The sequence below is a fragment of the Rana temporaria genome, chromosome 1, assembly GCF_905171775.1.
Source record: "Rana temporaria chromosome 1, aRanTem1.1, whole genome shotgun sequence".
In the NCBI taxonomy this organism is placed as follows: Eukaryota; Metazoa; Chordata; class Amphibia; order Anura; family Ranidae; genus Rana; species Rana temporaria.
The window spans coordinates 575,527,052-575,543,113 of record NC_053489.1 but is presented as its reverse complement, the minus strand read 5'-3'; the positions used below and the strand labels follow the sequence as shown (position 1 = coordinate 575,543,113).

At 43.0% G+C, this 16,062-nt stretch overlaps 1 protein-coding gene across 5 annotated transcripts in view; it reads right to left on the bottom strand.

Annotated features, from left to right (window-relative positions):
* LOC120922705 overlaps positions 1–16,062 on the bottom strand; it is a 122,651-nt gene that overhangs the window by 38,190 nt on the left and 68,399 nt on the right. For all 5 annotated transcript variants that reach the window (XM_040334756.1, XM_040334764.1, XM_040334750.1 and 2 more), the window contains 2 exons: positions 4,302–4,362; positions 3,502–3,649 (listed from right to left, as the gene is read on the bottom strand). In XM_040334756.1, the coding sequence (XP_040190690.1) occupies positions 3,502–3,649; positions 4,302–4,362 (209 nt within the window). The remainder of the gene's footprint in view (positions 1–3,501; positions 3,650–4,301; positions 4,363–16,062) is intronic.

The following is a 16,062-nucleotide window of genomic DNA, read 5'->3' as shown; positions in this document are numbered from 1 at the left end:
ATCTGTGTGAGGACGACAGGGAGCAGGACGGCCGGCCAGATAGTGGCTGAGGATAGGAGGAAGATGCCAGGGAGAGAGAGAGAGCATTGCAGACACAGCCAGAACTGACCTGTAAAGCCAACGTGAGGAGACCTGTTACCACTGCTGCCCGAACCTGCTGGGAGGAAACTTCAAAGGCCCCCCATGCACCTAGGACCCCTGGGCAGTTCACAGAAGTGCCTGTGCATTAAGACAGGAAAGCCCTCCCCCGCTCTCAGTGTCCCCCAGCTTTTAGGGAGAGGAAAGCAGGCAGCGCTGGGGGGAGACCAGGCACCTATAGGAGGATCACATGTGGCTAGAACAGGGAGGCAGATCGGTGCGCTGTGACAGTTACAGAAATGATGCCGACAGGAGGGAGAGATACACAGCATCGGTTCTGTAACTGTCAAAGCGCACCGATCTGCCTCCCCATCAGCGGGCCCCACTCGGCTGCAGGCCCCATAGCGCCCGCGTGGGTCGCTATGGCGGTAGTTCCGCCACTGATCATCATATTCCTGGCCTGGGGCTGCGTTCCGGTACGGGAAACCCACGTACTGGGCGCACGGAGAGGTGCTGGTACTCTCCAGGGCCATTTTTGGAAGTGGCGGTACTGAGTACCGCCGCGTTCCGGCCCAGTTAAAGCACTGGTTACACCCCTTGTTTCACTCCCCTTTCCTGAGGGATTTACTAACCTACAAGGTCCCCAGGGTCAACATCAGTCCTTATGGTTCACTTTCCTAGTAAGAACATTTTGTGTTCTTTAAAAGTTCTGGCCCTATTCATAATACTGAGATGTTTTTTTTGTTTTTCTGAAATCCCCACTGGGGAACATTCAGGGGATCTCTCCTAAAGCGAGTCAATGTTTTGGATTCTAGAAGCTCAAACAAAACTGATGATTCTATTATTTGCAAGCTTTCTAGCAGTGGTAATATTATATAGCCTTCTAGTGCAGCTAGAAGTACCTCAAGTACTCGCTAAGATAGTCCACTACCTGTGGAACTTTGACCCTATCCTTATGTGTAGCAGGTGTTTACCTGTTTACCTCTTTCAGAGATTGCGTGACTGTTTGGGAATTCCTAATGAGCACTGTTCCCTCTTCTTATGTGGTCTTTCGGTTACTTTCTGCCTTTACCTCTTTGTTACAGAGTCTGGAATTTGGGCAAGGCACTTAGCAGGTCTCTACAGACCAAGAGGTCCCAGATACTATTCATCTAACCCTGACCCGGGAGGGGATGGTTCCTTTCCTTTTCACTAACAGAAGTATCCTATTGCCTGTCCCTTGAGCCTGGTTCTCCAGGACAGACAGTTCCTGAGTCATCTGGGGATCCTTTTGCTCATCTGTTTCCTCTCCTGACCTCTTCTGGACATCATCTGCATGCTGTAAGACCTTCACCCCCAGAAAGGTTTGATAACTTTCCCTACAACAGCTCAAAATGACCTACGCTGGATAGCAATGTTTGTGTCATTCGTGACTGCAGCTGATGATCCCAATATTGAAAAGTGAGGGTTTTTGTACCGTATAAATATGATAAAGCATGGATGCACTATCACTGGGAGATTTCCTCAACAGTATTAATTTAAGTCTGGAGTTTTTTGTAGGAGCTGATCAAGTCTCACTCCTCAGCAGAGGAGATTTTGCTCTTACAGAGGTAGATGGATGATCCCAAGAATCATATATTTAGTAACTGCTTAGCAGGTTTGCAGTGTGGATATCACATCCCAGAAACATCTATTGGTGTTGTTGGAAAGAGTCCTACTCATCCCTCTGATCCTAATGGTCTTGTTTTGGTTGCGGTACATCCCTGCATACCCTTTTGTGTGGGTGTTGATCACCTTACCCTCTTCTTCAGGAGAATTCTGTATTCGTTCCTTAAATATAGATAGATCTATCTATCTATCTATATTTTATGTTGTGAAGGCTCTCACATTCATGTGTATCGCTTTATGTGACTGGTTGTCCGATCGGGTAACACACTACCTCACCATGGCCTCCCCCTTTACTGAAGTCCAGGATTAGGAGTGTTCAGCCTAAAGCCGACCATACACGGACCAAAATTCTGTAGGGTTTTTCCGAAACTATCAGTGCCACTGGTTGTAGCCGGCAACAAAGATCAGTGTATTCCAATGACAGGGAAGTCTCCCCAACATGAGAATACAATACCACAGTGGAAAGGATTCCCCCATCCACCTTGAATGTGTGGGAATCAGATTTTGTTTTGTTCAACCCACAGGTTGAACAAAAAAAAGTGATCGATGTATGTGCTGCCTAAGCCTTCTGCTGTTGACCAGTTGGTCTTGTACTCACGTTAAAATCTTTTTCTTGAAGTCTATTGAAGGACATAGATCTTCCATGCTACTACTTGCTTGTAAAACTGAAACATAATGGTTAGAGGTTGAGTTATAACAATTTAGGTTTGCCATTGTCCCAACCTCCAGCAGTATACCGTATTTGCTGGTGTATAAGGCGACCGACCCCCTAATTTTACAGATTAAGATTTTTTGCCTGTACTCATGGTATAAGATGACCCCCCTTCCGAGGCTTCCAAGGCTTCCGACGCTTTATATTTCTTCCCTCTGGAACCAAATTGATCTTCATTCTTGCTGGAGCTGGAGCCATATTCTTCTTCCTTCTTGCTGGAGCCAATCACGGTGAGCGATGTATTCTTGGATTGGCAGAGGCTGTAACATCATCAGCCCACGCCTCTCTGACTCTCAAAGCCAATCCGAGCAGGCTACTGTATGTAGCCTGCTCGGATTGGCAGAGGTTGTTACTCCAATCCGAGCAGGCTCTGCATTCATTTGAATACATCGCTCACTGGGATTGGATAAGCGGTATATACTATATGTAATTGAAGCTACATAGAGTATAACCGCACATCCAGCAGGCATTCGAGCAGCTGACGCGGCGTATAAGACGACCCCTTCTTTTTGGCCAGTATTTTTAAGTATAAAAGGTAGTCTTATACGCCAGCAAATACAGTAATCCAACTTTTTAGAAATTCCTAAAATCCTGCGTACCAGGCTTCAAGAAAAACATTGTACCGTACAGTACAAAAATTATTCCAGCAATGGGCACCAGTTGCTTAAATTATCTGCTGGCTATTTACACCTGAAGTTAGCTGGAGCGGAAAACTGGGTTCTTGGTCCTGGATGACGTAGTTACATACTTAGTTACATTTGTTGCACAAATGTCAGAACCAGTTTTACAAGCAAACTTAATGTCACCATCAGAGATTACTTATTATTTATAAATAGACACCTAAGCTTAAGAATGTTGGTGCTTGGAAAAAAGTGAGTAAGGAAAATTAAAATTGTAGGCAAGGGAAAACAAGCCAGATCTCCAGGGGAGTATTATAGGAAACTAGTAAGATAATTGCCCTTGGTGGAACCAATGTTAGCTCAGTATCCCATTATTATGTGGACTGTCTTTTTGAACTTTCAGATCTACATTAAGCCTATGCTTTGTCACTAAGTAAATCTTACTTTCCAGTAGATATGAAGAGCTGTCTGATTTCTCAAGCAAGAATGGAACTGTAGGAAGCCGGCTTACAATTGAGTAATAATTTCTGGAAGTTCCAGCTGCAGTATTTGGTCTATCCGGAGTAAGATGAACAGCTATCTGACACTTTCCCTAGAACAAGAACAGAAAATCTTAAATATTAGGGTTTCAGCTATATCTATTTAGCAGAGTTTTTACGTTTTAAAATTAAATTATATCAACTACAGTACAATGCAAAAATGCACCTAAAAGCACTTAAATGTTAATGGAAATAAAGCTGTTTCGCAAATGTGGGCAAGGTTTTTAGTTCAATCGTATGTTATTCAATTTATAGATTTCAGGTAACATAGAGAAAAGTGGAAATTGTTAAACCACTACACAACAGATATATAGTCTTATGATTACAGTGCTTGGAAGCAACCCAAGGACTTGTAACAGAAGGGCACGTTTTTTATTCGGGGTGAAGACCTCCATGCAGTAAAGCCAATTCTTTTTCAGTGGCATCCAATCAGCACTGGCAGCCAATGGCTGTGAACACTGACTGGTGTGTTCCGTTGGGCGGGGCAGTCCCCTTATGAGAACACAATAGCTCAGCAGGGGAGGCGGCTGTACTAACTTTGGACGGTAAGTACAATGGATAATGTGTACTAGGCATTAACAATTTATGCCCTTCAGGCCGAGAAAGTCAGAAAACCTCAATTAACTTTTATAAATAGAGTAGACGTTTCATTTAATGTGCTGTTATTTTATGTAAAATGTTATGTTTTTTCACGCAAGTACTTACAGATTTAATCAATACTAAAAATGATGATTTGGTGCTATCTAAAACAACAGTTGTTCCGGCTCTGCAGAAAGAAAGAAAATAAAGACACAGACTTAGTAAAACAGGATGTAGTGTACTTGTTTCTAATGCATGCTGCAATGTAGAATTTAATATCTAATTTATTTAATGTACTTATTGTACAATGAAAATAACCAGGATAAAATACAGTGAAAGGGGCAAATTTCAAAAATCAATATTAAGGTGTAACTAAAGGCAGAACTTTTTTTTTCTTTTGGATAGAGTGAAGTGGGATTATAACAGTTTTTGCTGTCTGTGCCCCTGTTAGGGGGATTCAACCTCTCTATTGGTCCTGTTTACTGTTATCGTCAAATGCGAAAGTAAAAAATACATTACAAATTTGGGGTTGACATCAGAGCAGTAATAGAGGGGACATTTTCCAATAAGGACACTAGTTCTGGTGACCTTGGTGATACCCTAGGATTTTCTCACGTTGGAGAGACTTCCTCTCACTTCTTGTTTTGGCTATGGGACCGGAAGTTAAGGGAAATCTCCCCTATGGGATGACAAAAAAAACTGACAGGGGTTATAACCCTCTCTACTCTATCCAAGATGAAAAAAAAAATTCTATAGTTACACTCTAACTAATCACCAATTATCTTTTATTGCATTGACTTATACAGTTCTAAAATTCGTTTTTATATTCATTTCACATATTCTCCTTCCACACCTCAAATCAGTCAATAAGCCTCTGCTGTATTGAACAAGGCTGTCATCCCAACATGTTTTTGGCACTTAGAGCTGAAGTGGAGGTCTTTAGGCAGATTAGGGGAAACAAAGAACCCAACAAAAGTGATTACTATCATTCAAAGTCTATTGAGTAAGACAGGAGCAGGTAGGTGAGACATGGAATAATGGTGGCGAAAGTTTTTAGAGTAAAAAAATTCAAATATTTTGAAGGAGGAAGATTGCTACTGAACGAGAAGACTGAAGCGCAATGGGAAACATCCCACAGAATGTAAGTAATGCCTGTTGTACTTATTTTGTGTAGCACTACCCCCAGAGGAGCTGCTGGTTTGTTTTGTCACGTTACCTTGTGGCTTTTCCGCCGTCCTAGGGGTGTATGGTGCATATAGCAGTAACGGAACGTCCACGACAGGTGTCTTTTGCTGTGCTCTTTATTACCCAGCCGGGTAAAAAAACATTAAAACTTGTGATGAAGAGTAGAGGTGAAGTAGAAGAAGAAATAGCAGACTCAGGCGCAACAATAGGGAAACAGTCCTGCTTCCAACAATGCTTTGTATTCTCCGCCACTCTAGCCAGAGTGGGTATAGCATACCTGGACAGGCCCACTGTCACTGACCTGGCAGCCAGGGTTTCGCTCGAACTTGAAGGAAAAGTCTCTGCCACAGACCCTCCTGAAATGGACTCAGGGAAAAGTCTCTGCCACAAGCCCTCTCTGTGATTGTGATTACGGAGATGATTCTCCTCGATAGAATTGTGCCTGGATGTCCTTCAGATAGTTTTCAGGTACCAACTGACAGGTGACCAGCCTCTCAGTGTCCGGCTACCTTGATCCCCGGTGGTTTGTCGAGACCCTATCGGATAGCCAGCCTCTCATTGGCTCTCCTCAGGTGGAGTCCCCACCAAACAGCTATCTCGCTTGGGATCTTCAGGATTGGAAACCCAGTCGACCACTGGGCTCCCCGCCACAGCTCAAATGTTCCGGACCAACATGGTCCCGGAACCAGGAACAGCGCATGGCACGAGCACCCCAGCCTGGAAGGCCATTAAGCCGGGGCACTGTGATGCGCAGTCACCCTAAAGGTGGGTGCCGCACTCCGAAGAAGAACCCAGACTAATGGCGTCTGCCCCATAAATACCCTCCCCCAGCATACACAGCGAGGAAACTCCTTCCTGATTGGCTGCTGGGGAAGAGCACCCAAACCTCGACTCCACTACTGCCACCCACTGTCCTGGGGTAGGAAATACACCCCAGTAACAATAGACAGCCCACAGCACAGACAAGCTGAGACAGAGACCAGTTTTGAACATAATAATTGGATTAGAGTCAGTTAACACTCTGATCCCTCTCTAAATTTAACTAGCACCGGTACTTTTTTAAGTAACCAGGCGCTACATTTGTATTACACATAGGCTTTAAGCATGTAGGAATTCCCCTTGCTCATACACTTAAGTTTAAAGTGTATCTATGTTCAAAATTTAAATTTGAATATTCATTTACACATTATATTTCAATTATTTCTAGCCTACGACAATTATTAAACTTTGTAAACTGGGTACATACTGTACCATAAATACAATATATTTTCTGCAAAGATTATCTTCAACCCAAGTTGCCCCACTATCCAAAATGAGCTTAGAATACACTGGGTAGGATCAATAGGCAGTTTAAAGTGATTGTAAAGTCTTGTCTCTTCTGGGATTATGGCCCCTCCCTCCTGTTCAGTGCCCCCACAGCAAACAGCTTGCTATGGGGGCACCCAAGCTGAGTCACAGCTCCCTGTGTCTATTCAGACACATTGCCCCCGGCCCTCCCTCTCTCTCACCTATGATTGGCTGATTGACAGCAGCGGGAGCCAGTGGCGCCGCTTATGTGTCTCAGCCAATCAGAAAGGAGAATCTCGGACAGCTGAGACATTCGTGGATATCGTTGGACAGAAAAGGACCTCAGGTAAGTGTTAGGGGGGCTGAGGGGGGCTGCTGCATGCAGAAGGCTTTTTATCTTAATGCATAGACTGCATTAAGTTAAAAAAAAAACTTCTGCCTTTACAATCCCTTTAATCATCTGAGCTCATGGCTCATTCCTATCTTCTTTGCTGCTGCTGGTTTACTAAAGTCTTAGTAAATCAACCCCCTGCAACAGTCATATACATGAGTCCTCCCAAATCATAAGAGGCAACAGAATTATATATTGCTGATGTTACCGTGATGTCAGAGATTGCCAAAAAATCTGAAAAACTAATCAGAACCTCAGTACTTTGTGGAACACAAGTTTACCTATAAATAGATTCTCAGAAACAGACAAACATTACAGGAAATACATTTTGATTAATAGAATATAGCATGCTGGAGATACCTTGTTTTTCTCCATTTGTACTGTGTTACCTTGTTTGTGTATGGTTATATTTTGATGAACTGGACTAAATCTGCAATGAAACTATGTGAAAATCCTAAATATAATCGCCTACAATGACTAGATTTAATTTTGTTGTTCTTAATTCAATTTATCAGTAGTCATTCTTTTAGCAATACAAGGCTTGCAATGATCACCGTTAATTTCTGACATAGGTCAAAATAAAGTACCTGTAATAAATTTAGATAAACATCCATTTAAATGTTGTTGTTTTTTATTTTATTGTTAATGCAATCTAGGCTTATCATTCATGGTTACCAAGGTTTGAGAAATACACATGCAGGCAGTTTTGTGTAAATGTTAAAATGCTGAGGAAATGAGGCACTGCTAATTCTATTTGTTGAGGAAATGTGAAGAAACATGCACTATTGTGCCTCAGAGAAATCATCAGACCAAATCTGCCTTAAACTGGCAGTAGATCAAAAACTGTAATACATTTTGGGTGCTGAATGTTTTCTCTATCTAACTATACAAAAGTGATAAGAGTGAGAAGCCAATTGGTAGCCATGGAACTTGACTTCCCCTCCGGGATTAGGCTAAGTTCACACTTTCTAAAAAATACTAACACTGGGCTAGATTCAGGTACGAGATACGACGGCGTATCTCCAAAAAAAGCCGTCGTATCTCTGAGTTGCGGTGTCATATCTATGCGCCTGATTCTTAGAATCAGTTACGCATAGATTTGACTAAGATCCGACCGGCCAAAGTCTCTTACACCGTCGTATCTTAGTTGAAATTTTACGCTGGCCGCTAGGTGGCGCTTCTGTCGATTTACGTGAGGAATATGCTAATTAGGTAGATATGCCGATTCACAAACGTACGTACGCCCGGCGCATTTTTTTACGTCGTTTACGTTAGGCTTTTTCCGGCGTAAGGTTGCTCCTGCTATATGAGGCGTACACAATGTTAAGTATGGACGTCGTTCCCGCGTCGAATTTTGAAATTTTTACGTCGCTTGCGTAAGTCGTTCGCGAATAGGGCTGTACATAAGTTACGTTCACGTCTAAAGCATTGATGATTTGCGGCGGAATTTCTAACATGCGCACTGGGATTCTTTTACGAATGGCGCATGCGCCGTTCGAAAAAAACGTCAAATATGTGGGGTCACACTAAATTTGAATAAAACACGGCCGCGTGTCCAAATTTGAATTAGGCGGGCTTACGCCGGAGCACATACGTTGCGCCACCGTAATTAGGGCACAAGTTCTTTCTGAATATGGAACCTGCGCCCCAATTTACGGCGGCGTAACGTATCGGAGACCATCACGCCTATAGTGTTAACGTACGTTTTTGATGTATTTATGTATATACGCTAAAGGCACGTTTATAAACTTGGATGGAACGCCCTGACAAGCTTCAACTCCTACCAGACTCGACATGTCGCTTCATTTTTACAGCACATTTTTCAAATGTGAACAGCTCCATTCACATTTGGAAGGTGCAAAAGGGCATACAAAATAAAAAAAACACCAGCTGATATCTATCAGTAATTAGAAAGCAATCCTGCCTCTTCTCAGTGTAAATTAATATCAGCTGGTTCAGTCTTAACCAATGGCTTATAAAAAGATGTCTCTTTACCAAGGTGTTACTCAAGAAACATCTCATGATGAGTAAAAGCAAAGAGCTCTCTCAAGACCTTTGCAACTTTATTGTTGCAAAACATACTTGGTTACAGATGGGTTTCTAAACTTGTGAATGTTCCCGTGAGCACTGTTGCAGCCATAATCTAGAAGTGAAAAGAACATAATTTTATCATAAACCTGCCACTACCAGGTGCTCCTCACAAGATTTCAGCCAGAGGAGTAAAAATAATTATCAGAAGAGTTGTCCAAGAGCCAAGGACCACTTGTGGAGAGCTACAGTAAGACCTGGAATTAGCAGGTATAATTTTTTCAAAGAAAACAATTAATATTTCACGCAACTGCCATGGCCTGTATACACGCTCACCCAACAAGACTCCATTGCTGAAGAAAAAGCATGTTGAAGCTTGTTTAACGTTTGCTGCACAACATTTAGACAAGCCTGTGAAATACTGGGAGAATATAGTCTGGTCAGATGAGACCAAAATTGAACTTTGGATGCCATAGTACACACCATATTTTGAGGTCAAATTGCCTGCACATCACCCCAAAAACACCCCCATACCAACAGTGAAGTTTGGAGGTGGGAATATCATGGTGTGGGGCTGTTTTTCAGCATACGGTACTAGCAACTTCATATGATTGAAGGAAGGATGAATGGAAAAATGTCTTTATAGAAATCTGCTGCCATCTTCTAGGATGAGGAAGATGAAACGAGGGTGGTCATTTCAGCAAAGCCAAGGAAACTTTCAATTGGTTTTAAAGAGAGAAAATAAAGCTACTAGAATGGCCCAGCCAATCACCTAAATTGAATCCAATAGAAAATCTATGGAAATAAATAAAGATCAGAGTTTATAGAAGAGGGTGCATCATTGGAGAGGGGTGTGGCCGGATGTAGGAGTGTGGAGCGTGGAGTGTGGAGAGTGAGTGAGGTAGAGATGTGAGAAGTGGAGAGGTGTGTGCCTAAACCTCCCATGTATCTCTCCCCCCCTACAGGCATATGAAATGGCCATGCTGGGAGCGCTGCTTAAATTGCCTAAATAGCTGGAGTCTGGTCCCCTTACCTGCTGAACTTATTTTTTGCTACCACGCCGTATCTACACCATAGCCTTTCTGACAGAGGCGGTTTACCTGCATCGCTGGTCGGGAGCTTTTGATGTCCTGTGCCCTGCGGGGGGGGCTTTTTTTTACCTGCTCGTTCCATCCGTCCCGTCTGGGGAGCTTCTGGAGCCGGGGAGAGAGCGGAGGAGACCCGGGGTGGAGGCGTAGCTGCAGCAGGCGAGCTGGTCGCGTGATTGGAGGACGGTGGTCAGCTGACCAGCCCATGTGACCGGCCGTGTCAGTCCCAGCGTGGATCGGCGTTTCCTGGCTGTAGGAGGCTCGGGGAGGCACGGGAGATAGCCAGGGGGTCTGCCTTACTCTGCAGTGCTGAACCGGGTTAATAAGGAGGACTCACTCCCCCCCTGTATCGCTACATTAAAGCCTCACAGCCCTGTTTAAAGGAGGAGAAGCAGTGGGGAAACCTTGCAAAAACTGCATAAAAGTGAGTAAAATCTTGTACAAACAGTGACGTTTGGATTACATTGTGCCTTGAACGGACCTGTACTGTGGTATGCTGTCTGGACTGGATATATGCCAAATGTACTAATAGTGCTGTGCTGCGCTGTGCATTGAGACATGGTTTGGCTATATACCTAATGAAGTAACTGCTCAGTGAAGTAAAATGAAGTAAAGTGAAGTGAGAGTATATACATTGTACACTGCATTGAGGATAACTGAGACTTCTCCACTTTACACTCGTGAAGCAGGGCTATTGATCATTTACTATTTATGGCCCCTGGCGCACAGCTGGTGTGATATCCTGCTTTTGGACTTGTTGTCTAGCACTTTCAAACAATTAAATACTGCGCCATTGATCAGCTTTACTGCTATTTATGGAGGCCCTACATGAGTTGCTGGACTTTCGCTGGTTTTAAATGAATTAATGGTGCTGTACTGTGCTGTGATGTGCATTGATGTATGGACTGACTATAATCCTAAACCTAAACGAATTCAGCTGCACAATGAAGTAAAGTGAAGTAAAGTGAGAGTACGCATACTGCACATTGTATCGAGGATAAAAGGGACTTCTTCACTATACATTTGAAATACAGAGTTATTGATCTATTATCCACCACTGGTCTCAATGTGACTATATATTGCTCATCAGGATCAGGATCAGCTGGAGATTGAGCATTAATGGTCAATTTATTTTTGTTTTTCTTTTTTTTGTTTTTTGTTTGTTTTTTCTCTCCTTTAAAAAAAAAAAACAGAAGTTTTTTTCTCTCTATAATGTCTGGGCCGCAAGCATTAAGGTCAGCAAAAGACAAGGTGGGGGTAGCTGCTGTAGCAGCAGCCAAATTAGAAAAATATGTTCTTTCATCAGAGCAGACCCCCATTAAAAATGGCTCAATATCCCAGGCCTCTGCCAAAATAAACACAGAGAGACGAAGCCAAGGCCAAACAGCGGCAGCGGCAGTAAGTAAAACTTCAGTTAACAAGAACACAGCGCCCATAGTTATGGATCCAAAAGTAACCCCTAGGTCAGAAGATGTTCCCACAATAAAAGATGTATTCCTAGTGGTGAATGAATGTAAAAAGGCACTGGGAGAACTGTGTGATCAAATGAAAAGTGTCAAGGAAGAACTGGTCTCAGTGGGACAGGAATTAAGGAAAACTAACGAAAGGATATCAGAGGCAGAGGGGAGGATCTCACAAATGGAGGATGAAATGCACCCTCTCAAACAAGATGTTAAGAACATGAAGTCCCAAGTGGAGACATTAGAAGAAAAAATGGATGAAATAGAAAATAGACTCCGGAGGGACAATGTCAGGCTGGTGGGGCTACCGGAGAAATGTGAGGGGGCTAGACCAATAGAATTTTTGGAAAACTGGTTTGTAAAATTATTTGGTAGAGAAAGCTTCTCACAAGCATTTACAATAGAAAGAGCGCATAGAGTCCCCTTTAAGCCTCCCCCCACCGGGGGGCGTCCAAGATCAATGCTACTAAAATTTTTGAATTACCGTGATAAAGAGTCCCTATTGAGAAAGAGTAGAGAAATGGGAGAGGTTTTTTTTGAAGGCTCTAAAGTTTCATTTTATCCTGATTTCTCTCCCCAGTTACAGAAGAGGAGGGCGGGGTTTCTGGAGGTTAAACGGAAAATGCAGAGGGCTAAACTTTCATATGCCTTATTATACCCAGCGCGGCTACGGGTGGTTGCGCTGGGAATGACATTATTTTTTGATAAACCTGAAGATGCAGCATTATGGATGGAAACGCAATTAAAGGAGGGAGGGGGGAGCTAGGAGTAAGGGGTTTAATTTGTAACTCGCACGGATAGTGGGGGGGGAGGTGGGAGGAAGGGTGCACACTTAAACGAATGAGAGGAATTGGTCAAGAGTTGAATAGAGAAGGGAGGATTGTGAATGAGGAGGGGTGGGAGAAGTGGGGAGCGGGGGGGAAGGGGGGAGTGAATGAAGGTGTGTTAAGAGAGGAAAGGATGATATGGGAAACGGCCATAGGAAACCCCTTAGGGGAACACCTGGGTAGGTGCGGAGGGGGGGTGAAGGGAGGGAGGGGGGGGAGAGGGAGGAAGGGTGGGAGGGGAAGGGAAGATAAGTACATGATACACAGGGAAAAAATGTTCACTGCAATAAGTAAAATATATGTAAAACACGAACCAAAGAAAAGTATAGAAGGTAATGATAATGCACAAAGGAATGGGAAAATGGGAAAATGGCAAAGTATTTCACAAGGGGTATAAATTTTGTATGGGAAAATAAAGTTTGAAAACCTACATGGAAATAACACTAAAATAGCACATACATTTTTCGGGGATGTTAGCTCACAAGTTCTAACAGACACGGTAAAATTAGTAAGGACTATTTACACACAAAGATAATTAGGGTAAAGAATAGTTATATAAATTATGTTTTGGGATGGATGCCTCTGTTCCCCTATGGTATATCCTTGGTTGCTATATGTAAAGTAAAATGTTAAACTTAAGCTCATGGAATGTTAGAGGCCTGGGTCTTTGCCACGCTGGAAAAACATGGAATAGGGCTGATGTGTCTGCAGGAAACCCATTTAATGAAAAATACAAGTTACCTACTACAGAGTAAAAAATACCCTACCCAGTACCACTCAGTGCACTCCACATATTCTAGAGGAGTGAGTATTCTGGTGAGAGCTGGAGTGGGATTTTCCTGCAGACAGGTCAGCATAGACGAATATGGTCGATTTATTTTTCTGCATTGTATAATAAACAATAAAATGTATATAATAGCAAATATATATGTCCCCCCGCCCTTTAGGATTGATATTATGCTCAGATTAAATGAATTCATATTGGGGAAGGAAGAGATACCGGTGTTGGTGGCAGGAGATTTCAATGAGGTCTTGGACCGAAGAGTTGATAGGTTTCCCACACCGTTGGTCCCAGACCTCATGAAAAATAGCCGCCTGGGTCAATTTTTGGAAGAAGTTGGTCTGTTAGACTTGTGGAGAGTGAGGAATCCGGGGATTCAACAATATTCTTGTTACTCAAGTACGCACTCTACACTCTCCAGGATTGATATGGCCCTGGGGAATTATTTAGCATTACAGATGGTGGGAAAAGTAATATATTTGCCAAGAGGAGTGTCTGATCACTCTCCTATGGTTCTTACCCTAAATCAAGGTGGACAAAAAACTCAGAGAGATTGGAAAATTAATGCACACTGGTGTGAGTTAATAAAGAAGTCGGATGAAGTTCTGCCCAAACTGAAGGAATTTGTAGATATCAATGAAGGCACCACGGGCACTGGGATATTATGGGACACCCTGAAGGCGTACCTTCGAGGTGTCCTGATTCAGCAGATAGCAAAATTTAATAAAAAAGCAAGAGAGGCGGAGGAAAAATCCCGTAGAGAGGTATTAGAGGCAGAAAATAACTATGTGGGGGACCCAACGCCGAAGGGAAAGAAAATATGGCTTGAAAAACAACAAGTGTATAAATCGGTAATTACAAGGGAAGTAGAGACCAGACGACTTTTCCTGCGACAATCCTCATTTGCAGAAGGGGAAGGTGTTGGAAGGATGCTGGCGCAGGTGGTAAAATCTAACTCTTCCTCCTCCGGCGTTCGGTCCATCAGATTAATAAGTGGCGCCATAACTTCGGACACCCCAGAGATAGTGCAGATTTTTTGGGCATACTATCAAAAATTGTACACTACACAAAAGAGGGGAATGGAGAAAGAAATGGAGGACTTCCTGGAGAGACTAGAAATCCCGCTTATAACCCAATTAGAAAGGGAAGAATTAGAAAACCCAATAACACTTGGGGAGTTACAGTTGGCAGTAGCAGGTATGGCGAACCAAAAGTCGCCAGGACCAGATGGGCTCCCAGTGGAAATGTACAAATATTATGGAGATATATTGTTACCCGAGCTTATAAAAACATTAAATGGAGCGGCTGTAGAAGGTAAACTCCCTGCTTCAATGCTGGAAGCAACGGTTATAATTATACCAAAAGATGGGAAAGATCCACTGGACCCTGTGGCATATAGACCTATATCCCTTCTGTGCTCTGACGCTAAAATTATAGCAAAGGTCTTGGCAACAAGGCTTAACAGGGTTATTTCAAAATTAATTCACCCAGATCAGACGGGGTTTATAGCTAATAGATCTACCAGTATGAACATCAGGAGGACATTTCTAAATTTACAAACCCCAACACAGAATGAGGGAGCAAGGGCCGTATTGTCACTGGATGTGACCAAAGCCTTTGACAGCGTAGAATGGGGGTATATTTGGAGGGTGCTGGATAAATTTGGGTTTGGCCCGATATTTTCAGGGTGGATAAAAATGCTCTATGATAATCCTAGTGCTAAGTTAAAAATAAATAATGAATTCTCAAAAAAAATTGTCCTCGAGAGGGGGACGAGACAGGGGTGCCCTTTGTCACCCCTGCTCTTCGCCCTAGCGATGGAACCTCTGGCAATTGCTATTAGGTCAAATATCGAGATATCCGGATTCCAGAGAATAACGGGAGAAGAAAAAATCGCGCTTTATGCCGATGACATCCTGCTCTTCCTGGGAGACACGGAACAATCTCTGACAAAAGCAATGAGCTTGGTGGAGGAGTTCGGGAGTTTTTCGGGATTAGAAATAAACTGGGGGAAGTCCGAGCTACTGCCGATAGATCCACTTGGAGAAACGGCGATACGAGGACTGCCACAGTTAACAGTGGTGGATACAATGAGATATCTGGGGATATTGGTGACGAAAAACCCTAATCAATACATTCATAAAAATCTCATCCCCCTACTTGCTAAGTTCAAACAAAAAATTTATATTTGGAAACGTCTCCATCTGTCAGTGGCGGGTAGGTGTAGCTTAATCAAAATGATTTGGCAACCACAACTTTTATATGTAATGCACAATTCCCCAATATGGATTGGTAAAAAATGGTTCAATAAAATTGAATCTCTCTTTAGGGAGCTAATTTGGAAAGGGGGACAGGCCAGGATACGTCTTCGCACATTGCAGCTCCCGGTGGGGGAGGGAGGACTTGCAGTGCCCCAACCCGAGATCTATTATTTTTCTGCACAACTGCAACAAATAGGGGGAGGTAATATCCCAGGAGGAGGTACCCCTAATGGGATGATAATGATGAATGGGGTCTCTCACGACACTATCTTTGAAGCACTAGAGGCTGATTCCTTTAGATATAGGAATCCAACAACAAAAATTATAACCAAAATATGGAAATCGGTTAAAAAATTGATGGGCTATACCGGGTTTTCTGAACTCTCCCCACTGTGGAATAACAACAAATTGAAGGAAGTCCTCCAGATAGGAAAGGTCAGAGCATGGGAAATAAACGGTATTAAAAGGTTGAAACAACTGTATAAAGAGGATAAATATAGGAAATTTCAGGATTTAAGAGAGGAATTTAAGATACCTCAATATTCATTTTTCACTTATATACAGGTGGGGCATGCCCTT